The sequence below is a fragment of the Aspergillus versicolor genome, assembly GCF_001890125.1.
Source record: "Aspergillus versicolor CBS 583.65 unplaced genomic scaffold ASPVEscaffold_10, whole genome shotgun sequence".
NCBI classification, from domain to species: Eukaryota; Fungi; Ascomycota; class Eurotiomycetes; order Eurotiales; family Aspergillaceae; genus Aspergillus; species Aspergillus versicolor.
In genome coordinates, this window is record NW_024467533.1 from 57,376 (window position 1) to 78,879 (window position 21,504).

The window sequence follows — 21,504 nt, forward strand, 5'->3', positions numbered from 1 at the left end:
TGGTCAAGCAGTGGTGTACTCGGCTATCGCAAACCAGAAGCGGCGTGTTGAGGCATACGGCAAAGAACAACAGGTGGAAAAGTGGGTAGAAGGCCGCTGGAACGGACGCATCATCATGACACTCGGAGACAAATATACAGAGTTGGAGGAGCCATTGGCAGATCTCGGGCCCTTCTAGTTCGGTCGTGAGAACTTTGATCTGGCTTCCCTGCAGCAGGCGGCCACAGACTTCCGTGAATCTGGTACGTCAGGCCTGTGAGCGACAGAGCTCTACGTTGTCTAGTCTTAGAATTGCACATACCTTTTGCCTCTGTTTGTTGTGGAAAGCAATAGATCGCTTGATTATTGTGATGGAGTGGCAGTTTACGTCTCGTGTGCCAGTATATATCGTTCAAGTATTACTGACTGATAGCTATCGTTATACAATAGGCTGCTTCTTGCCAACTACTGACCAAACGAGCTTCCATGTCGTTTCTTAATGATTGGCAAGAGTCCTTGTTCTCGTGTCTAAATCATTACAACGATACAGCAATCCTCATATCGGACCGGGAGGATCGTTTATGGGGTGATCGAACCCGATGAAAGGATAAGTAGGATCGAACAGGCCCATCAAGTCGACGCCAATAAATTGCAGGTGCTGCATATCCCCGTCAACGGACGGGAAAAAAAGCTGATCCTGAGTCGTAGTTACTGGTGTCATGTCACTCAAAGAGCTGGAAACCCCAGACCCTGCCCCCGCTGGTTGGTGCACCGGTGCCAGAGCCGCGGCAGGTGGGTATGATGCGCTCTTCGAGCAGACGTTGGTGTCTTCCCGGGCAGGCGATATGGGTAGTTCCTGCTGTCTATTTGCTGCAGACTCATAGAAGAATGACTGTGGTTGGGGCCCCTGGATGCGGCCGAACAAAGATGGGCCCAGATGCTCTCTGCCGGTGTGGTGCCGAATATCAGACACGTATTGCCGAGCAAGGTGGGCAAATTCAGAAATTAGCCCACCCGGGAGAGCTCCATCACTGGAGTACTCGATACGACTAAAGTGGCCGCTGGCAATGTCGAGCAAGGCCAGGTTGAGACTGGTTTCGCTGTGGTTGGGGTTGTCGATGACCAGGTCAAACAGGATCATGAGGGCACAGAGCGGTACCAGGGCTAGAATCCTATATCAACTCAGCGCGAGCTCTTTAAATATTAGAAGGATATTAGGAAGCTTACCACAGTGGGGTTGATGGTGAGACATCAATGTAGCTGGTAAGCTCAAGCACACTACGAGCAGTCTGCATCAGCTCTGTCTTGAGCCCGAGCTGCTGGGCCGGGTCGGCGCCATCATCGTTACAGTGCAGCAGGGTCCAGGTGAGGGTCAAATAGGCATAGTGATAGTAATAATGGGTCCGAAGGGCCATGGAGATGGCTCTATCCTCGGCCAGCACTCGTGATCGAAGGGGCTCCCCCGGGCGAAAGCGAAGAGGTATTGATTCCCGCCAGCTCTCCAGCTCGGACTGCAATGAATCGACCATTGAGTGGCAAACAGCTACGGATTTTGGCACCGAAGCAATCGTCAAGAGTTGGTTTTGTATTTTCGAGATCAGTCGTGAGTATCGCAGGAAGCTGAAGAACCAGTCGTAATCGCCGAACGCACCGACATCCATGGCCGGCAAGGGGCAGGTGATATGGGGATCTTGAAGTGTCTGAAGGGGCGATCACGATTAGAGACATTATGGACAGAGTCTGCACAGCAGGGCCATACCGGTACTTTCCCCGTCACGAAGCAGGATGTCTTTTCCATGTAGTAAAGGACCCAGAAGACTCGGGTCGATAGCTGATCCATCGCGGCCGTGGACCGGTTAATTCCAAGGTTCTGGGCCATCACGGCCGCCTCCGCGATCATGAAAGCCTCGAGGCCGAAGCCAGAAATTGGTTGACAGAAGATTGCCTAGACAGGGTCGTGTTAGCCGGGGACGGTCGGGTCGAGAGGCGTATGGCTCACCAAGCACATCAGGGCCTGAGCGTTCGCGTGATCGGTCAGTATTCAGGGAAGAAAGGCTTGCGACTGGCTGAGCGTACCTGAATGGACGTGAGCGAACCTCGGAGGAAGATGATATCTCGCAGTAAGGACTTGGATTGCTCAAAGTAGGCCCAGGAGGGCCCATTTCTCGGCTCATAGCTTCCACCACCAAGGTTCTGAGAGCCGACGGCGAGGACGGCATAATATAGACACGCCCAAGGCTTGTCCATAACAAGGCTCTGGGCAAGGTTGGGTGCAGAAGCCCGCTTCTCAAAGTCATCGCGGCATAGAAAGGGATAGAATGGATGGACTCGCTCCATGTATGCTAGACATTTATTAGCAGAGGGGGGTGTGAGAGAGAGCAACACATCGTCTCACTCTTTATACACTCTTGCGCTACATATCCGTCTGTCAAATCGGGTGCACGTTTAGCATCACACGTCGAGTCTTCATGGTCAGGATTGACGCCTATAGGCAGGTCGACGGATTTGAGCTTCAAGGCGATCACTGCGCGAATCGATTTCAGCAGCAGCTCCAGGCGATTGTGGCCGAGACGACTGTTGATCGCATGGACTCTTTTGGCCGGAAAGAAGGATATATTGGGGCTGGGTCCTGGGGATGACAATGAGGCCAATCCAAGGGGCGAACCGTGAGACAGAGACGTACCGAGAAGTGTATTCAACTAAGCACGTCAGTCCCGGAAATCGCGCAGAGACAGAGGAGAAAGACTCACCTGGTCGTTGTTGCTACTGGGCCGGCGTATTTCGCGGGAAGTGCTGCGTTCCAAAATATAATCAATGTACAGTTGCGGATGCTCGGCAACTCGTTCTGGCCCGGGGACTGGCAGCGGCGAGACGAGCGTGGAAGTTGTTGGAGAAACTTGGACTGAGACTACAGGCAGTACAGGCAGTACAGACAGTTAGACTTGGACCCGATTGCGTGAGGGCGAGGGCTTGCCCTACCGAGTTTGTCAGGATTCCGTCGGCGAGGGTACTTCCGATAGCTAAAGTGACACGACTGGTTGTGGGCCTCGGGGAAGGGTCAGCAGCGCATATCAATAGCATTATTGGCATGCTATCATTCCAGCAGACTGACCTGGCAGGCTTCGCAGGCAAGCTCGGCCACCGGCTCTGGGTGCCGTCTTACGTCAGTCGAGCGATGACGTGGAGCGGGATGGTGATATGGCGATACTCACTACATTTGATCTTGCGGGAGCGGCAGCGATCGCAGGCATGGTTCAGGAGACTCATCATGCGGCTGTTGTGGTGAAGCACCGTCAGGAACGAGGAAGCAGTATCGTCTCGTCTCCGGGGGAGCGTCGGGGGCTCGGAGTTTAATATATAACAGGAGGAGTCTGGGTGTTTAGGGCCCACTTCGGCGCCGAGGTGGGTCGCTGCTCGGAGCTTGAGTGGAACCGCTGCTCCGGTTATCTTCTCGGTTAGCCCTATAAAGACCGCACGGCGAGTGTCTGCTTGGTCGTGCTTGCAAGCGTTTGCTGCCTTTTTATCTTTTTAATTTGCTCACTTCTAACTTCCTGGTCCAGTATGCAGCTGGATGGACTCCCCACCAATCCGAAGGGACCGAGCTCCGCGGATTCAGGGCTCACTGTACAGGAAGACCGCCGCCCCCCGGATGCAGATATTGCCATCCATGACCAAGTAGAGATTGCAAACCTCGCCCGCAAAACCACCACAGTATCCGGCCACCCAGTCGCCAATCCGTTTATCGCCGCCGACGACCCTCGCGCTGACCCTCGATCGGACCAGTTCGACGCGGCGCACTGGGCAAGACTGGTCCTCCGATTGGCCTCGCAGGACCCCGAGAGATATCCCCGACGCAAAGCCGGGGTCGCCTTCCGGAACCTGAGTGTTTCCGGCAAGGGGAACCCGGTGGCTTACCAGAAGACCTTCGCCAACGTCTTCTTGCAGCTGATGGACCAGGTCCCGGGCCTCCTCAATCCCCACCACCAGCAACGGACGATCCGCATTTTGAAAGAACACGACGGGCTGGTGTGCAGTGGGGAGATGTTGCTCGTTCTTGGGAGCCCTGGCAGGTATGAGACGTGACTCCCTGGCTTATACAGTAGCTGCTAACGACCCGGTGCATAGCGGAGTGTCAACCCTGCTGAAAACCATCGCCGGTGAAACCAAGGGGCTGAAGCTCGATGAGGACTCAGAGTTCAATTACCAAGGTATGGGATGACGACAAAATATCCCCTGTTTCCACCGCTATCAAACTTATATTGGGACCAGGGATCCCTCAAAAGGCAATGCACCAGGAGTACCGTGGTGATGCCATATACCAGGCCGAGACGGAGGTGCATTTTCCACATTTGACTGTTGGGCAGACCCTCGAGTTTGCAGCATTGGCGAAAACGCCCCGGAATCGGTTTCCAGGAGTGTCTAGCCGCGCTTATGCCACTCACATTCGGGACGTGGTCATGGCCGTCTTTGGCATCTCCCATACCCTCAACACCAAGGTGGGCAATGACTTTGTCCGCGGCGTCAGTGGGGGAGAGCGCAAGCGAGTGAGCATTGCAGAAGTTGCTATTGCCCAGAGCCCCCTCCAATGCTGGGACAATAGTACCAGGGGGCTTGATAGCGCTACAGCCGTTGAGTTTGTGCGGACCATTCGACTCTCACTGGGCGTCCTCGAGTCCGCTGCGATCGTTTCCCTTTACCAGGCTCCTCAGCAGGCCTATGATGTCTGTTGTCTCATTTTCCCACTGGTACCTTGAGGCCTGCTGACCATCATTCAGTTGTTCGATAAAGTCACCGTCCTCTACGATGGCCGCCAGATCTACTTTGGACCCATTGACCAGGCCAAAGACTACTTCGTTGCACTTGGGTACCACTGCCCCAGTCGTCAAACCGTTCCGGACTTTCTCACATCAATAACAAGTCCAATCGAACGAACGGCGCGGCCGGGATTCGAAGATCGGGTCCCACGCACGGCAGACGAGTTTGCGGCTCGGTGGAAGGAGAGCCAGCTTCGAAAGGATCTCATGCAGAGCATTGCTTCCTTCGAGCAGCAATACCCGCTTGGTGGCACTTCCGCACAGGAGTTTCACACAGCGAGACAAGCTCAGAAATCATCCTTCATGTGAGCGTGGCCATTGGGCCCTGGGGCCCGCCGAACACCAGAGCTGATCATCATTTATAGGACCCGGAAATCGCCGTATACCATTTCTGTGCCCCAGCAGGTTGCGCTCTGCGTACAAAGGGGCTTTCAATTAATCCAGGGAGACAAGTCCTTTTTTATCGTCACAGTCTTTGGCAATCTCCTCATGTCTCTCATACTAGGCAGTGTGTTCTATGACTTGTCCGACGATTCAGCCAGCCTCAACTCGCGATGTATTTTGCTGTTCTTTGCTCTGTTGTTCAATGCCTTGAACAGCTCCCTGGAGGTCAGGATTTGCACACCCCAACCTTTGGCTGAGGGTTAGGTAGCTAACCGTGCACAGATTCTGTCCTTGTATGCGCAGCGGCCAATTGTCGAGAAGCACAGCACATACGCATTCTACCACCCGCTCTCTGAGGCACTTTGCTCGATGATATGTGATCTTCCAAGCAAAGTACTCAGCACCCTGGCCCTGAATATTCCTCTGTATTTTATGGCCAATCTGCATCAAGACGCGGGGCACTTTTTCATCTATCTCCTTTTCAGCTTCTCTTCAACGCTGGCCATGTCCTCCATCTTCCGCACTATCGGCCAGTCTACTCGCACTATTGCTCAAGCATTGACCCCAGCTGCATTGTTCGTCATTGGCCTCATTGTGTACACGGGCTTCGTTCTACCGGTGCGAGATATGCAGGTCTGGCTACGCTGGATCAACTACATTAACCCTCTGGCATATTCATACGAGTCCCTGGTTGCGAATGAGTTCCGCGGCCGCAGCTTTCCTTGCGCCAGTTTCATTCCTTCTGGTCCTGGGTACGAAGATATCAAACCCACTGAACGCACCTGCTCCATTCCTGGGGCTGTCGCAGGCATCGGGGTGGTGAGTGGCGACGCATACATTGCTGCTAGCTATGAGTACAGCTACTCCCATGTTTGGAGGTATTATACCTGGGTACACGACTATCTACCTTTCCCAGCCTGTGCTGACTTCTGCTATAGGAATTTTGGCATCTTGATCGCTTATATAGTTTTCTTCGCCTGCGTTTACGTTTTGTGCGCCGAGTACCTCACTGTAAACACCTCACAAGGGGAGGTCCTTCTTTTTCAGCGCAGCCAACAACGAGAAATGGACGGCAAACTACGCCTGGACGAAGAGACTTCTGTCGAGCTAGTGCCTCCCAGGGAGTGCCATGTCGCCGCAGGTCCAGCTTCCCATGCGGGGCCAGACAAGCCCATTAATATTAAGAAGCAGACAGGCGTTCTGCATTGGAAGGACTTATGCTATGAAGTGTCGATCAAGGGCGAGCCCAGAGTGATATCAGACCACATCGATGGATGGGTGCGACCAGGGACACTGACTGCGTTGATGGTTTTTTCCTCCCCCTTTCTATGCTGATGTAGTCCCACCTGGCTAACGAGGCACACAGGGAGCATCCGGAGCCGGGAAGACAACATTACTTGATGTATTGGCAAATCGGGTGACTTCGGGTGTTGTCACTGGTAATATCTGTGTTAGCGGACGCCCACGAGACTCGTCCTTCCAGCGGCAGGTTGGTTACGTTCAGCAGCAAGATGTACACTTGGAAACAGCTACTGTGCGGGAGGCTCTGCAGTTTAGCGCCCTGTTAAGACAACCAGCACATGTGCCCCGAGACGAAAAGTTGAGCTACGTTGAAGAGATCATTGCCCTGCTGGAGATGGAGCGTTATGCCGGTGCGATTGTGGGTGTGCCCGGAGAGGGTCTGAACGTGGAGCAAAGAAAACGGCTCACAATTGGCGTCGAACTGGCTGCGAAACCGGAGCTTCTGATCTTTCTTGACGAGCCAACTTCGGGCCTGGATAGCCAGACTGCCTGGTCGATATCAATATTGCTCCGTAAGCTCGCGGACCATGGACAGGCTATTCTCTGCACCATCCACCAGCCATCAGCCCTGCTCTTTCAGCAATTCGACCGCCTCCTCCTGCTTGCCAGGGGTGGCCAGACAGTCTATTTTGGTGATATTGGCGAAAACTCCAGGACTATGATCGACTACTTTGAACGGTACGGTGCACACCACTGTGCGAAGGACGAGAACCCTGCCGAGTGGATGCTGTCTGTTATTGGCGCTGCCCCGGGGAGCTTGGCCGTCCGCGACTGGGCCGAGACGTGGAAATCCAGCCGTGAATTCTCCCAAATTCATCAGGAACTCGAGCGACTAAAGGGTTTGAGTGTTAGTGTGACTAGAAATCCTGTTCCATCCCAGCCTCCACAAGAGTATGCTGCTCCATTCCACACGCAGCTGTGGTTGTGCACCAAGCGGGTGTTTGAACAATACTGGCGCACTCCCTCGTATCTATACAGCAAGTTGATTCTCTGTTTTGGCACGGTAGGTTTGACCTAGCACATGTGCAACATCCCTTGCCAAAACCTCGCTGACCCCCTTTCTAGGCATTGTTCATCGGACTCTCTTTTCTGCAGACGAAAATATCACTTCTGGGCCTTCAGCATCAGATGTTCGCCATTTTCATGTTGTTGGTCATATTTGCGTTCCTCGCCTACCAGACAATGCCCAACTACATCGTGCAGCGCAATCTATACGAAGCCCGAGAGCGACCCTCCAAGGTGTACTCCTGGACCGCCTTCATTATTGCTAATATCGTCGTTGAGCTGCCGTGGAACAGCCTCGCCGCTGTGATTATATACATTCCCTTCTATTACCTAATTGGTATGGACCACAACGCTGAAGTGACACAAACAGTCACCGAGCGAAGCTGGCTTATTGTACTGCTCATTTGGTCCTTTATGATTCATTGTGCGACCTTCACTAGCATGGTGGTGGCAAGTGCAGCTACTGCAGAGGTCGGGGCTATCATCGCCCTCATATTGTACTGCATGTGTCTTATCTTCTGTGGGTACGTGTCTTGTCCTCTCCAGCCCAAGCCTTGCAAAAATAAATAAATAAATAAAATTAAGCGATCGTGGCTAACAATTGTACTGCAGCGTGATGGCCTCCCCCGCCGCACTTCCCGGATTCTGGATCTTCATGTACCGGGTCTCCCCCTTGACATACCTAATCAGTGGTATGCTCTCAGCGGGACTTGCAAGAACACCGGTGAGGTGCGCCGACGTGGAGATTACGCTCATTCAGCCCCCTAGTGGGAAGGCCTGCGGGGAGTATCTCGCCGCGTTTATGCAGGTTGCCGGTGGAGAGGTGTACAACCCTAACGCGACGGCAAACTGCCAGTTCTGCTCTATGTCTTCGTCCGATATCTTCCTTACCTCAGTATCGTCGGACTACAGTGACCGATGGAGGAATTTTGGCCTAATGTGGGTTTATATCGGCTTTAATGTGGCCGCCGCTTTGGCTCTCTACTGGCTTGTCCGTGTTCCCAAGAACTGGGAGGGGTTCCGTGCTCTCCGTTTCCCGTCGCTAGCCTCGCTGAAGGGGTAATAATTGCGCGAAGAGTCGTAGGTTCCATTGTATGTCTCCGTCGTTATCTCCTTCATGTACCTATTACACCTGTCTTCTGTTACCGATTCACTGGTTCTCAACTTAATTCCATCTTACATACAAGTATACTCTATTGTCTACTATTCCAAACACTGCCCGTCTCCACGGACCCAGTTCAGATTGATACGGTCGCCACTATTGACCCCTTATTGGGCATTAGATAATTTTCCGTCATTTATTGGGCCGACCCGGACCGTTTTAGTGTCTCATTTCAGCATTACAAACCGTGGGACTGCGACTGAATGCCATTATTGTTATATAGATATGTTTCTATCGAGTTGTTTAGAGTGAATCAAGAGTCCAATTACAATGCGTATCCTTGTAGGAGTTGATGCCGATTTCACCTAGAGTGGATGAAGACAAACGTTGGTTTGCGTGGTGCAACAATTAAATATATATATCGCAGAACACCAAAAGCTACATGAACTTCTATAGATCCGCAGTCATTCAGCGGGTACACCAAGAGTCATCCCTCCGTCAACTGAAAGCACCTGCCCAGTAATCCACTGAGACTCCGGCAGACAGAAAAACAGAATAGCCTGCGCAATGTCTTGCGGAACACCCAGTCGTGGCCACGGAGTAGCACCCTTCATGCCCTTTACAATATCCTGATTCTCCAGGTTTCCACGCGCCATGCCGGTCGCCACTACGCCCGGTGCTACGCAGTTGATGTTGATATGATCCCGAGCGTGGTCAATTGCCCCTGCTCGAGTCATATGGTTTATTGACGCTTTGGTTGCAGAGTAGGCCACTTCGCCTGCATACGCGATGTTCGCGGCGCAGGACGAAACATTGACAATCCGACCACGGCTCCCCCAATGCTCGTCAACATCCTGTTTGAGGAATTGGCGTAATGCGAGGCGCGACATCTTTGATGTGCCCGCTGTATTGATCTCCAGCATCCTCCACCAAAGCTCATCGTCTTCGTCGACGAACTTCCGAAATGGTGCCCACAAGCCCGCGCAGTTGATAAGAATGTCCACGCCTCCGAACGTCTGTCAAATGCCGCGATGGTATTAGCTATGGGACTTTGCATGAAGAGAGAGTACTGGAGCAACCATTTACCTCTGCAGTGTGCTCAAATGCCGCTTCCGCTTCCTCGAAATTGGAGATGTCGATTTTGTGGAATATTGCAGTGCCGCCGTTCTCGATTATCACTTCTACCGTAGTTTTGGAAATATCATCTTCGTAGCCCTTGGGATTCGGCTCTGGTTTGAGATCGCAACAGACCAGGATTGCTCCCTCGCGTGCGAGTGCGAGCGCGGTTGCCCTGCCCATCCCCGATGATGCGCCTGTCACAAGCGCCACTTTCCCTTGCAGACGTTCGTAAGACATGATAGGGTGGCTACAATTCGTTAGCAATAGTGTAGTGAAATAAGCAAGAGAAAAAGGTACTACCCTTCGTGTTGGATTATATACATGGCTTTTGTTCGAGTTCGGCAATCATTCGCTTGGTAATGAAGTCCCTACCGGCGATTGTCTGCCTCGGGTTAACTTGGGAACAGTCAGTAGTGTATTAGCGTCACAATCATGTACGGCTTGATCTTCGGTGGCCGGTCCAGTGTTGCGCTGGGGGAACTTCTTGAGATAGCCCGATGATAGTCCGGACCGGAGGAATTGGTGACTAGGATGGGACGTACCAGAGAGCGATACTAGATATATTGGATTCTCTTCTGGTGCCTCATGGAAAAGTTCTCAACGGATACGTTCTTCCATTTGAAAATAGTCCATACAGGGGCCGCTTCTTTGTACAACCATGGAAACTCTTCCAGCCTTCCTGCAGTCAGCGGGCAAGCCATATCCCACATGGGCTGCTGTATTTGCTATCGTGGGGTTCGCACTCTATCGTCTCCTTCAAATCGGACGGCGAGACCCTCGTATGCCAAAGGGGCCGCCTACTGTCCCTATCCTGGGCAACTTTCATCAAATCCCATCAAGTGGGCTGTACGCAAAGTAAGTGCTAAATGACCAGCCACGAAGATCTGTGAACATCACTAGAGCTCACATTCCCAGATTCCGTGACTGGGCTGCCGAGTACGGTTCAGTGTTCTCGCTGAAATTCGGACCGACCAATATTATCGTCCTCTGCGATCGCAAGGCCGTCCACGCGCTACTTGATAAGAAGGGAGCCATCTACTCCGACCGGCCGCCGAGCTATGTCGGTGGTCTCTTGACACAGGGCGACCACATTGCGCTGGAGCAGATGGATCCCATTTGGCGTGAAAAGCGCAAAGTCATTTCGCATAATTTCTCCCCGAAGAACCTGGACGAGAAAGTGTTTCTCGTCCAGGAAGCCGAGTATGTGGACTTCGCTTGCACACCTCCTGACATACTGATCACCGGTGTATAGAGCAACGGTTCTTCTGAACGACCTCCTGAGCAACCCCGGGGGCTTCTTCAACCATGTGCGGCGCTACACTGCTTCCTCCGCTTCCGTCCTGGCTTTTGGCCACCGCGGCCCTACCTTTGATTCATTCTGGGGTCACGTACGTAGCTCTATGAGCCAACCTTGACACCAATCATCAAGCTAACATTCGATCAGGTTGTCTACGATGTAATGGATAGATGGACCGAAGCAATGGAGGCGGGCGCCAATCCACCCGTAGATGAGTACCCCATTCTGAGGCTGATTCCGAAGCGCTTTGCCTATTGGAAAAGGCGTGCAATTGCAGCTGGCAAAGTGTTCGATAAAATGTGGGGGAAAGCACGCCGGATTGTAGACGAGCGCCGCGCGAGGGGCGTCCGCAGGGAATGCATCATTGATAGCCTGCTGGACGAGTACGACAAGAAGGGCTGGCCAATGTCGCAACATGCATTCAACAACCTGGTGGGCGAGGTTGTGGAAGGTGCGGCTGATACAACGGCCGCTCAGATCCTGACGTTGATCTTGGCTTTTGCCAAATATCCCAACGTCCAGGAGAAAGCCCGTAGAGAAATTGATAAGATCTGTGATGCGGGCCGGGTACCCACCTTCAGTGACTTCAAGAGCATTCCGTATATCAACCAAGTCGTCAAAGAAGGGATGAGATGGCGCCCGGTGTAAGTGCTTGTTGTCCCACCTTCCCGGGTCAGCTGGTGAAATAACCTTCATCATAGAGCCGTCACAGGTTTACCTCACCGAGTTCGAGAGGGTTGGTGTCTATCGGAGCTCCTAAATTCGTCCTCATGTTGCTAACTATGGCTTTAGACGACTGGTATGAGGGCATGTTCATCCCCAAAAACTCGACGCTCTTTGTGGCCACCTGGGCGATCCACCATACAGAAGGACTCTTCCCCGACCATGACGCGTTTGATCCTGAGCGTTACGCGAACCATCCAAAACTCGCAAATGACTACGCCGGAAGCCCAGAATGGACCAACCGAGATGAGTGTACCAGCAGTTACCCTGTTTGTCTGGCCTCTAACTAACCTGTTTCTTGTCTATCCACATCACTATGGCTATGGTGCAGGTCGCCGCCTCTGCCCTGGTGTACATTTTGCCGAGCGCAATATGTGGCGTATCGCAGCGAAGTTACTGTGGGCGTACGAATTCTCAGAGCCCGTTGACCCGACCACTGGAGAGGTTGTCCCGATTGACGTGAATGCATACAACCCGGGGATTTTGCAAGCACCGCTCCCTTTTAATGTGCATATTAAGCCGCGAAGCGAGCAGCATGCAGCGACGATAAAGAAAGAGTTGGGTGGAGCGTTGGAATTTCTGAAGCAGTGGGAGTAAATTAGGGGGCGTAAGTCAAACGCCAATGGAATTAAATTCCAGTTATGCTGCGCATTCGGGGTTCCACGTCCGAATGAACTAGTACATATGAAGGTCTGATTCATTGGATCTCGCAGCCTGCTGCACCAAATAACTAGTGACAGGAGTAATAGGATTAATAAGCTAAAGAAAAATATGACAGGGTTAATTTCGGCGCAATTCAGCATCTCGCATATTCCGGCCCGGTCGGATAAGGAGGCCCGACAATGCGGGGTTAGACCCAGTGCGCGGGTGTCCTAACCCTAAGTAAGCCCGTAATAATACGGGGTCGCCTGGTCCAAGTCTGGGGAAGACATTCGATTTACCACTTGGAAATGTGGTCCAAGGCAGGCTCCGAACGAGACCGCCGGCGGGAGGGGGACATTGCGTGCTATTCGTGCCGCCGGTATGTTGCGAGGCCACGCTGTTGGAGAATCCGACGTTAACAAACAGCGACCTGTAGGCGCAAGGTCAAATGGTACGCGAGACCGTCAGCAGCTCATTTCTGCAAGGCTAATGCAACACTCCAGCGACCGCCAACGGCCTCAGTGCCTAGTTTGCCTTGAAACTTCTCAGGATTGCTGCTATCCTGAGCGCTCTTTGAAACCGGGGCCCAAACTAGGTAAGCCACAAGTCTCAGTGACCGAGTCCCATATGCGCTCATCAGCCTCGAGGGTCCTCGAAGCGGCCTCGCAAACGAACACTCCAACAATCAGACAACGATGGATCGGAAACATCGCCGAAATCAAACGCTCCCAGAGAGAGCCTTGAGACCAGCTCTAAAACTCCTGGAATTCCTCCTGCCCTTAAGACCACACTCGATGCTGGAGCCGGCACTTTGGGTGAGAAGGGCGTGAGCAGCATGAAAACTGCGTCAGATCCACGTTCTAATATTCACGATCTCTCCTTCATCTTACACCCTGCCCATGAAGCTGCGTCTCCCGAGAATAAAGAGCCGACTCCACCAGAAACCACCTCCAGGGAGTTGCATTGCATGAAATTTGAAGATGCTTGTGCTGCTCTAGGGGTTACTGTAACTAGTATGGCTACTATGTATAATATTCTCTTCCTAACCATCCCCTTGATGGTTCTACTGACGCAGTTTTAGAGTCAACATCTACTTCAACAACATGGTTGCGATAAGCCTTTTCCAGGAGCCGAAATTCGCCCAGCAGGTGCATGATGAAGTTCCAACCACCCACATCAGCGCCCTGTTTGCTGCGATTGCAGCCTACGCTGCCCGGCTATGCCCAGAAGAGGTTATGGAACAGTGCGTCACCTTACCTGATGAAAACATTTCACCCGCAGAGTATTTTCTGGCACTCGCGTTCTCCCTTACTGATACAGCATTGGCCGAGTGCGGCGACAAACCACCCTCCTTGCGGATCATACAAGCGTTAACCATCGCAACACATCTTCAGCTCACAAAAGGTGTTCGAGGGAGGGCGTGGAGATCTCTCGGTACGTGTATTAGATTGGCCTATGAGCTGAACCTACACCTAGTCGATGCCACCCCAGACGGCTTTGACAACCTCGAGGTACAGCAGTGGACCTCGAAGGAGGAGATGAGGCGACTATGGTGGGCAATTTGGGAAATGGACGTCTTCGCCAGTACTATTCGACGTACGCCTCCCGCAATCGATTGGTCTCAAATTGAGACCCTGCTCCCTGTGTCGGACGAGCATTGGTTCAATGGCCAGCCCCAGGCTAGCTGCTTCATGGAGCGAGATCCAATCCGTCGATGGAAGGCGCTGCAGGAAAGTGGTAATCATTCGCCCAAAGCCTGGTTCTTGGTGGTGAATTCCTTTATGAAGCAGGCCCAGGCAATTTCGAGTCCCCGAAGCATTCCACCTCGTGCTCCTCCTTATCATCAAACAGACGTCGAGAAGGATTCAGGCTCCAGAGTTGCTGCAAGTCCGGACATAGTGGCCGACATCGCAACCCAGAAGTTGGGTACTCTGGCAAACTGCCTGCAGTGCTTCACGTCAGTCCTGCCGGAGACACTTCGATATCGCAACCAGTATCTCAGCTTCGAGGCCCGCGCTCCTGGTCAGCTCACTTCCACACGGCAACAGCACTGCGCTGTTTATAACATCTACGTCATGGTGCAGCTGGCTAAACTCATGATACATCGATACGATGTTTTTCGGTGTCTTGACTCGGTAGCCAAGCCACACCACGAGTACGGCAATGCAGAAGCAGAAAAGTCGAATTCCACCCTTGACCAAGGGGCGTCCGAAGCGGATAACCTGGCCCTGGCCCAGTACTTCGAGGCAGCCGACAATATCCTTTCAATCGTCACCCGAAGCTGTGATGACCACGTTCGATTTATCAATCCCTTTTTATCAAGCACAATCTGGCTTGCGGCCGCAGTCCAGGTATTTCGACAAGAGTTCGATCAGGGTGAAACGCAGCGCGCCTTCTTGAGATCCAAGTTTGAAGTGTTGTATATGGTGTACACAAAATGTGTCTCCTGGTGGAAAACCCATACAGCTATGGAGCAAAATCTGGAATTCCTAGCAACGCAGCTTGAACGGTATCGCGGGGCCAAAGACTCTTGCAACAGCCCCCTGGACAGGCTTTCGGGTGCGTCAGGCGCAGCCCAATCTAAACAGGTGCCACCTCACCGAAACCATTCTCCCCAAAGTGACACTCCTACTCCGTTGACAAGCATCAGAAAGCTCACTGGATTTGGCAATTGTAAAGGACTTTCTGGGGGTGTAATGCTCGGCAGTGACATCTCCAGTGTCCACAATACGGTCCCAGTTGACATGTTGGCTGCTCATCCTTCACCGATAGGTATGGCTAACTCTGGGCTCGGTGCTTACTGCACTGAATCCGATGTCTCAGCTTCAGACGGGATATCTCCTGCTTTGCCATTCACCCAGGGCCCATTCAGCATGAACGATCTTTGGGCACTGGATGGCGTGCCGCCTCAATATTCTGATACCACAGAGTTCAGAAGAGATAATCATTCCCACGCTCAAGGAGATCCATCTGCCGAGTATTTAGATTCTCTGCTCTCTACCAGACCAAACCAAGAAGCCTCATTCGCACGATTCTTGGCTGGCGACCTAAACTTTGGCAACGACCTGTCTCTCGAGCTCTCCACTAACATTCACGGCTTGTTATCGGGGCACTCTATGTATTGATAGTATTAAATCGCAGATGCATCCTTATGTATGTTATCTTTCGTTGTCTATGGATCATATGTATTTGCCCGGTGGTGACTCCAATTTAAGGGACCGGCTTTGTCCAGCTATAGTGCTGTCATGGCTAAACTTAATTCTCGCTTCTAGCCAAGCTCAAGCCAGCTCTGTAGCCAAAGGTCATACCTGGTCCTATGCTCGACCCGCCACCAGGATAGGCCCCGTTAAAGACCGAGTTCTGGTCACAGCCCACAGCGTACAGACCGGGAATAGCATTGCCAGTCTCATCTAACACTTGAGCATCTGTATTTGTTGCAAGCCCAAGCAGCGTGCTGACATTACCGGGATATACTGGAAGCGCATAGAACGGCCCTCTCTGACATGGGCCCAGGTTCGGGTTGGGCTTCACCGAGCTGTCCCCGTAAAACTGGTCGTAGGCATTTTCCCCGCGTGAGTATTCGATGTCCTTTCCAGTTACTGCAAAAGAATTGAACTGCTGGACGGTCCTATCTAAGCTCTCTCGGGGCACCCCAATCTTGTCGGCGAGCGCCGATATAGTAGGAGCTTTCTTCAAGTATCCCTTTCTTAGGAGCTGCCAGATCGGATATGGCCATGGAAGTGCCATTCCCATTCCATATTTTCGGAGATGATTGAAATCCCCTATATAGAACGCTTTCTTGATTCCCTTCAGATGCATCGTCGACACAAACTCCTGGTATGGAGCCGACTCATTCTCAAAGCGTTTTCCATCTGGGCTAACGATGAGCGACCCCGGCTTAGACCGGTCAATTGCAAAGTGAGGATAGCGTCGAACAGGCTGGCCAGGAACCCTGAGCAGAGATATAGGTGCAAATATTCCATTCATGGGGTTCTTCGGAGGAATTTTTCCACCACTCTGCAGCCCAATACGCTTTCCATCTCCGGTGCTGCCTGATGCCGATGCATTCCACTCATGGGGGAGGTACTCTTGTGCTTCCGCTGATCTTCCAAAGCCTCCACTGGCGAGTACAACGCCCTTTGTGGCTTGCAGAGATATTGTATGGCCATCCTGGAGCACCTTCAGGCCTGTAACCCGACCATGTTCCAGAATAGCCTCCACAGCGGCGTGCTTGTTCCACAGCTGAACTCCTTCTCTCTGAAGTGATACAAGTAGTCGGCCTACCAGTGCATTGCCATTCGCCATGGCCGTCCCTTTCCCAAATGTTATAAGGTCAAGAAGATATCTCGAAAAAACTTTGACCGCGTATCGCAGATTGCTGATGCTTCCGAATGGATTCGTGAGGATTGGTAGCGCTGCGGGATCGACTTGCATTGTCCCAAACGCCGAGAGTCCCTGAAGGGGGTACCGAACATTCTTGATCAGTTTACCCAGCGCGCGCCCATCAAACTCTTTTGTCAGTAGTGTTCGTCCAATCGAAGCCCCGTCCTTTGATACGTGATAGTCTGGCAGTGGCACCGGCTTAAAAGCGACTTCGGAATTAGCCTCCATCCACTCCACCATTTCACGGCCTGATTTTAGAAAGGCTGCAACGCGATCATGAGTATAGAGGGAGCCAAGAGCGTTTCGAAGGTATCTATCTGCTTTGGCCGTGTTGTCCTGAACCTGAATGCATGGCTGATGCTTGTTCGCTGGAATCCAAGCTCCGCCGCCGGAGAACGCTGTCGTCCCACCAAACCAGCGAGTTTTTTCCAACACAATGACGCACAGCCCATGCTTCGCTGCGACATAGGCTGCCGTCAGTCCGGAGCACCCTGATCCCACAACGATGACATCGAATTTCCGGGCCTCGTTCCCTGCCTGGAAGACCTGGTTAGAGGAAGCGAACATTTGGTTCCGCGACACATAAAACGCACGTGCAGTCTCCTGAGGCGGCACAAGGACCTGTAAAGGGAGCTTTGAGTATGGCCGTTTTGCAGAGGGCTCATGTGGAAAATCTTTGGTCTGGTGAAGAGCATCATTCGGATGTTGGCTTCAAACGCCGTAGTTGTCAATTGAGCCCGCGAGGAATGAAAACACGCCCACATCGCAAACCATATGCATGCACTCCAACTTATGGACTTCACCCCGTGTTTTGAACTAGTTTGCTTACTGAGCACCTCCATCCCGTAGCCGAAAAGACGGCCCTGCCTTTTGCTGGCTCCTCATCTCGGGCCATCTTCGGGGTATTCGTCCCTACCTAGAGTCACAACGTCACCGCTACTGGCATCTGAGTTGTCAGAGGGTTATATATGCCACGCAGTACCGCTTTGATGCTCACATTTCCAGCCCGTCTTACTTTCCCAGGAGCAGCTAGCAGCTATCGAAATGGAATTTCCCAAATTCTTCGTCATCGCACGGGTTGTTGGACGTAACGGGACGTTGCCACTGGTATGTGAAACTATTCTTTGTATGCAATCTCAAGGCTAACTTCATTAGTGGAAGGAGCGTCTCGTTCACCTGTGTAATGTCTCCGCCACTGAGCGTTTAGGCGACTCCTATTATTGGGGACAAGATCTCGATGGCGAACCTGACACCCTTTGGGGACTGGAAGGATACACTCATCCTGTCGGCTTTTTTATTGGACATGTGTCGACAGATATCTTCAAAAGGGAGATGGCTCATGTTGATGCTGACAGACTCCTGCGAACAGAACAAGGGTTGGCAAGCCCTGATTACGACCTGCACCACTATGACTGGGTCGGTGGTTGGCTCAAGCGGGCAGATGATCCTGCACGGGACGCAAAAACTAGTTTGGTCGCCGTTATTCACTTCTGGGCTAGCAATGAAGCTACAAGGGCAGACCTGATCGCCACACTTTTGGCCGCTGCGAACGACTTTAACCACTGGGTGCAGAGCTTCGGCATTCTCAAAGAAGTGAGAGATGAGAGAATGGTTACGCTGTGGCTCCGGTTAGTACATTACGCGTAATCCGTATACCTGCAGCAGCTTACCAGCCCTAGGTCGAAATCCCCTGAGGACTACGAACGCTTGGAGTCCTCAAGCAAGTTTCGTGGTTTAATGACTAGGGCAAGCGTAATATCAACCAAGACTGAGGTCCACCTCTCAAGAGCCTTCGACGGACACCTTGATTTGTCTTCGGGCTGTGCCTGAGCGACCGAAATATTATCAAGCAGAGAATGACAGTTGCCAGTGTGCAGAGATCCATACATAGAGAAGTAAATTGTTATTTGAAAGTCGTTCTTTGTCGCCACGGGTGAGAGTCTGAATTGACATAGAACTTTCACTATAATATGTACACTGTCCATACGATCTATCACTACGCACATGTTTACCAAGATCCAACGTTGTTCCAGTAGTTCAATATCCCTTCACCACACGTCCTCCTGATTGAACTGTTAGTCAGAACGCTCTGAGAACAGATTCTAGGAAATCGGGGTACCTGATAGCGCCCAGTAGCCTTGAGCTTATGTACAAATGCCTCTCCTGATTCTGCGCTTGTGCTGTCGTCTTCGAGGATTCGGCATAAAACGGCTTGGACCTGCCGTGCCATTCTCGCATCGCCGCAGATGTAGACATAGCCTCCGTTCTCAACCAAGAGAGAGCGGACAGTTGACGCGTATTGCGTCAATTTGTCCTGGACATATACTTTTTTCTTACTCCGTTGAGAAAATGCAGTGTGCATTGTGAAAAGCGGGCCTAGTTTCCACTGGCACTCCTAGCATAACTGGTCAGCGGAACTGTTCTACATAGCCCAATAACCTGCTTCCGGGATTGTGACATACCTTCCATTCATCCGCGTAGACAAAATCTTCGGACTGGGTGCGACAGCCGTAGAATAGGACCATCTTTCCAGGTGACAGACCGGCACTGGCCTGCGCCACCCGTTCATGGATAAAGGCTCGGAATGGAGCAACCCCAGTGCCAGGACCCACCATAACTACAGGCCGTGAGATATCCGCTGGAAGCCTGAAGTGCGACTGGCGAATGTGGGCAGCAACACTGAGCTCATACTTGCCGCGAGGCCCAGAAAGAGCATAGGCAACACTCCCTGCTTCTGGCGTTTCGCCGCATTTCTGGTGCTTAAGTCCCAGAAGGTAGTTAGTTGCCACGCCCTTGAACCATCGTCCGTCAAGTTTGGTCGACTCAACCACTGCGGTGATCGCGACGCGGTCTTTATCGACCAGTGAAGATGATGAGATTGAGTAGTAGCGTGGCTGGACAGCACGCAGACCTTCAATGAGAACGGCAAATGGGACAGAGCATGCAGGATTATCTGGGCTGACTGTCTCTATCAGCTGTGCTATATTTAACATTCGAGAGCTGACAAGTTCTGCAAAGTAATCCTTATTGTTACCAACCTTGGCAAGGACCTCCTTTTGCTGCTGGTCCGCAGCGAATCCAGCACAAGTTTGAAGGAACTGCCGGGAGACGGGGCCTGCTATCTCAAGGTAATACCGTGCAGCAGCGTCATAGGTTGTTGGTGTAGGAATTGGCAACTGGGAAACGCCATCGACCGCCGATATACCAATGGTCTCGTGTCTTTTGTCTATCAGGCCAAACACCCGCAAGAAACGATCAACTTCTGCATTCGAATTCATGGGCCATATTGCGACATGGTCCCCGGTCTCGTATGCCAGATCAGAATCCGAAATATCCAGCTCAAGGTGAAGGCAATTGCGCTCTGCCGACCGGAAGAGTTCATAACAGTGCTTGACCGGAACAACGCAGGGGTCGCGACGGTTGCTGGGCATGGTTTTAATTGCATTAAGCTCGTCTACGCTGCGTTCACCGAGAAACACACGCTGGGTTTGCGCATTGGCCTCTGAGACGGCAAACGATGGCTCGAACTGAGCATCTTGCTCTTGAAGATCCATGGTGCTCGATAACGCCTGCCACACCTCGTCTTTCCAACTAAGAAAATCGTCTTCTGTTGATCCCTTCGCATCATCACCTTGGCCAAGAACGCCCAATCGCTTCGCACCACGCAGTGACAAGGCAGCGTCCACCTTTCGTGCGACAAGATTGTAATGTTCGTAAGTACTATTGCCCAGTCCAAACATTGCATATCGCATATTGCCAAGCGGATGTTCGTTCTCTTCGGAGGTGATGAATTCAACGAACTGTATCGCATTGTCCGTAGGCTCGCCTTCGCCATAAGAAGAAAGCAAGAAGACGGCAGCCTTATGCGGGGGAAAGTCGACCAGCGTCTCATAATCGTAGTCTTCCAAGTCCGCCACCATCGTTTGTAGCCCGAACCGTGAATGGCCCTCCTTCGCTAGTCGCTCAGCCAGGTCTTGCGCGTTCCCTGTTTGTGAACCGAAGAGTACAACCAGGTCTTTCTTTGTGGCGTCCATGCGCTGCACAATGCACCTGTCATTTGCCTGCTTCGAGCTATTCGCTCCTGAGCCGATCCCGCGATCTCTCCCTATGTTGAATATTCGGCATTTTGACAACGCTCTACGCAGATAAGCAGTGAGAATGATGACAGTCAGGGCAGTGAGACAGCCGGTTGCGAGCATAGAGTCAGGAGGCTTGGGCAGAACTGGTTAGTTGATACGAACAAAGACCGGATGGCTTGGCTGCGCATACCTGAACTCTACCCCGTATCTGGTTGACTCCCGATGCCGAATAGACCTCAGCTGAGGATTGACTGGCTGTCGGAGCAGAGGGATCGAGGTCTCTCATACTGGGTGTTTATGATGAGTCGCGACGGTCAACAAGGCTAATACCTTTAATCGGATCGCACGATCGTAATTCTGTGCAGAAAATGTGTTGCTTCCCGCCGGGACATGCAGATACTGTCGAGCTTGTCAGGGGGGGGGGATCCAATGCGAGTTATTGCAGTAGGCTACTGCTCGCTCATTTGTCGTCATTGCGCCGAGATGGACTTCTAGCCCAGCTTTCTATGGCAGTTTGATTCCCTATGTAGCCACCAATCGGGTCTCGGACGATCATCCTGTTACACAGGAGCCAAGTCACCCTTGTTGCGGCAGGATCTCGCCTCAACTTCGGACTCATTCATGCCTTTGGCCGCGAGCTTCCGCACCACAGGGTGGAGCAAGGTAAGCAGAATA

The 21,504-nt window shown here is 52.2% G+C and overlaps 8 protein-coding genes across 8 annotated transcripts; 4 read left to right on the top strand and 4 right to left on the bottom strand.

The window, feature by feature from the left end:
- Window positions 1-535: 535 nt before the first annotated feature.
- Window positions 536-3,246, bottom strand: ASPVEDRAFT_87236 (Zn(II)2Cys6 transcription factor; the record flags this gene model as incomplete). The annotated part of the gene is made up of 11 exons (XM_040818018.1): window positions 536-1,151; window positions 1,207-1,679; window positions 1,739-1,924; window positions 1,979-1,993; window positions 2,056-2,321; window positions 2,375-2,608; window positions 2,663-2,678; window positions 2,730-2,881; window positions 2,959-3,025; window positions 3,092-3,126; window positions 3,192-3,246. The coding sequence occupies 11 exons, from the start codon at window positions 3,244-3,246 to the stop codon at window positions 536-538; spliced, it is 2,115 nt and encodes a 704-aa protein (XP_040671673.1).
- Window positions 3,247-3,540: 294 nt separating this feature from the next.
- ASPVEDRAFT_55679 (uncharacterized protein) lies at window positions 3,541-8,939 on the top strand (the record flags this gene model as incomplete). The annotated part of the gene is made up of 11 exons (XM_040815103.1): window positions 3,541-4,049; window positions 4,105-4,187; window positions 4,249-4,700; window positions 4,755-5,098; window positions 5,159-5,402; window positions 5,460-6,055; window positions 6,116-6,485; window positions 6,544-7,482; window positions 7,545-8,008; window positions 8,097-8,423; window positions 8,894-8,939. 11 exons carry the CDS (start codon window positions 3,541-3,543, stop codon window positions 8,937-8,939), a joined length of 4,374 nt encoding a protein of 1,457 aa, XP_040671674.1.
- Window positions 8,940-9,050: 111 nt separating this feature from the next.
- ASPVEDRAFT_87238 (SDR family NAD(P)-dependent oxidoreductase) lies at window positions 9,051-9,942 on the bottom strand (the record flags this gene model as incomplete). Its single annotated transcript, XM_040818019.1, has 2 exons — window positions 9,051-9,602; window positions 9,673-9,942. The coding sequence occupies 2 exons, from the start codon at window positions 9,940-9,942 to the stop codon at window positions 9,051-9,053; spliced, it is 822 nt and encodes a 273-aa protein (XP_040671675.1).
- A 421-nt stretch (window positions 9,943-10,363) lies between these two features.
- On the top strand, window positions 10,364-12,322 carry ASPVEDRAFT_874491 (cytochrome P450; the record flags this gene model as incomplete). Its single annotated transcript, XM_040818067.1, has 7 exons — window positions 10,364-10,560; window positions 10,621-10,905; window positions 10,958-11,093; window positions 11,150-11,646; window positions 11,704-11,738; window positions 11,795-11,977; window positions 12,057-12,322. The coding sequence occupies 7 exons, from the start codon at window positions 10,364-10,366 to the stop codon at window positions 12,320-12,322; spliced, it is 1,599 nt and encodes a 532-aa protein (XP_040671676.1).
- Window positions 12,323-12,560: 238 nt separating this feature from the next.
- On the top strand, window positions 12,561-15,662 carry ASPVEDRAFT_45359 (uncharacterized protein). Its single transcript, XM_040813266.1, has 6 exons — window positions 12,561-12,746; window positions 12,804-12,818; window positions 12,871-12,962; window positions 13,015-13,393; window positions 13,449-15,520; window positions 15,640-15,662. The coding sequence occupies exons 1-5, from the start codon at window positions 12,676-12,678 to the stop codon at window positions 15,490-15,492; spliced, it is 2,601 nt and encodes an 866-aa protein (XP_040671677.1). The 5' UTR covers window positions 12,561-12,675; the 3' UTR covers window positions 15,493-15,520; window positions 15,640-15,662.
- On the bottom strand, window positions 15,623-17,317 carry ASPVEDRAFT_32258 (uncharacterized protein; the record flags this gene model as incomplete). The annotated part of the gene is made up of 1 exon (XM_040810586.1): window positions 15,623-17,317. The coding sequence occupies one exon, from the start codon at window positions 17,315-17,317 to the stop codon at window positions 15,623-15,625; it is 1,695 nt and encodes a 564-aa protein (XP_040671678.1).
- Window positions 17,318-17,794: 477 nt separating this feature from the next.
- ASPVEDRAFT_87242 (uncharacterized protein) lies at window positions 17,795-18,580 on the top strand (the record flags this gene model as incomplete). The annotated part of the gene is made up of 3 exons (XM_040818020.1): window positions 17,795-17,857; window positions 17,906-18,378; window positions 18,430-18,580. The coding sequence occupies 3 exons, from the start codon at window positions 17,795-17,797 to the stop codon at window positions 18,578-18,580; spliced, it is 687 nt and encodes a 228-aa protein (XP_040671679.1).
- A 218-nt stretch (window positions 18,581-18,798) lies between these two features.
- On the bottom strand, window positions 18,799-21,115 carry ASPVEDRAFT_87243 (NADPH cytochrome P450 oxidoreductase family protein; the record flags this gene model as incomplete). Its single annotated transcript, XM_040818021.1, has 4 exons — window positions 18,799-18,813; window positions 18,870-19,145; window positions 19,213-20,961; window positions 21,020-21,115. The coding sequence occupies 4 exons, from the start codon at window positions 21,113-21,115 to the stop codon at window positions 18,799-18,801; spliced, it is 2,136 nt and encodes a 711-aa protein (XP_040671680.1).
- Between the last annotated feature and the right edge of the window lie 389 nt (window positions 21,116-21,504).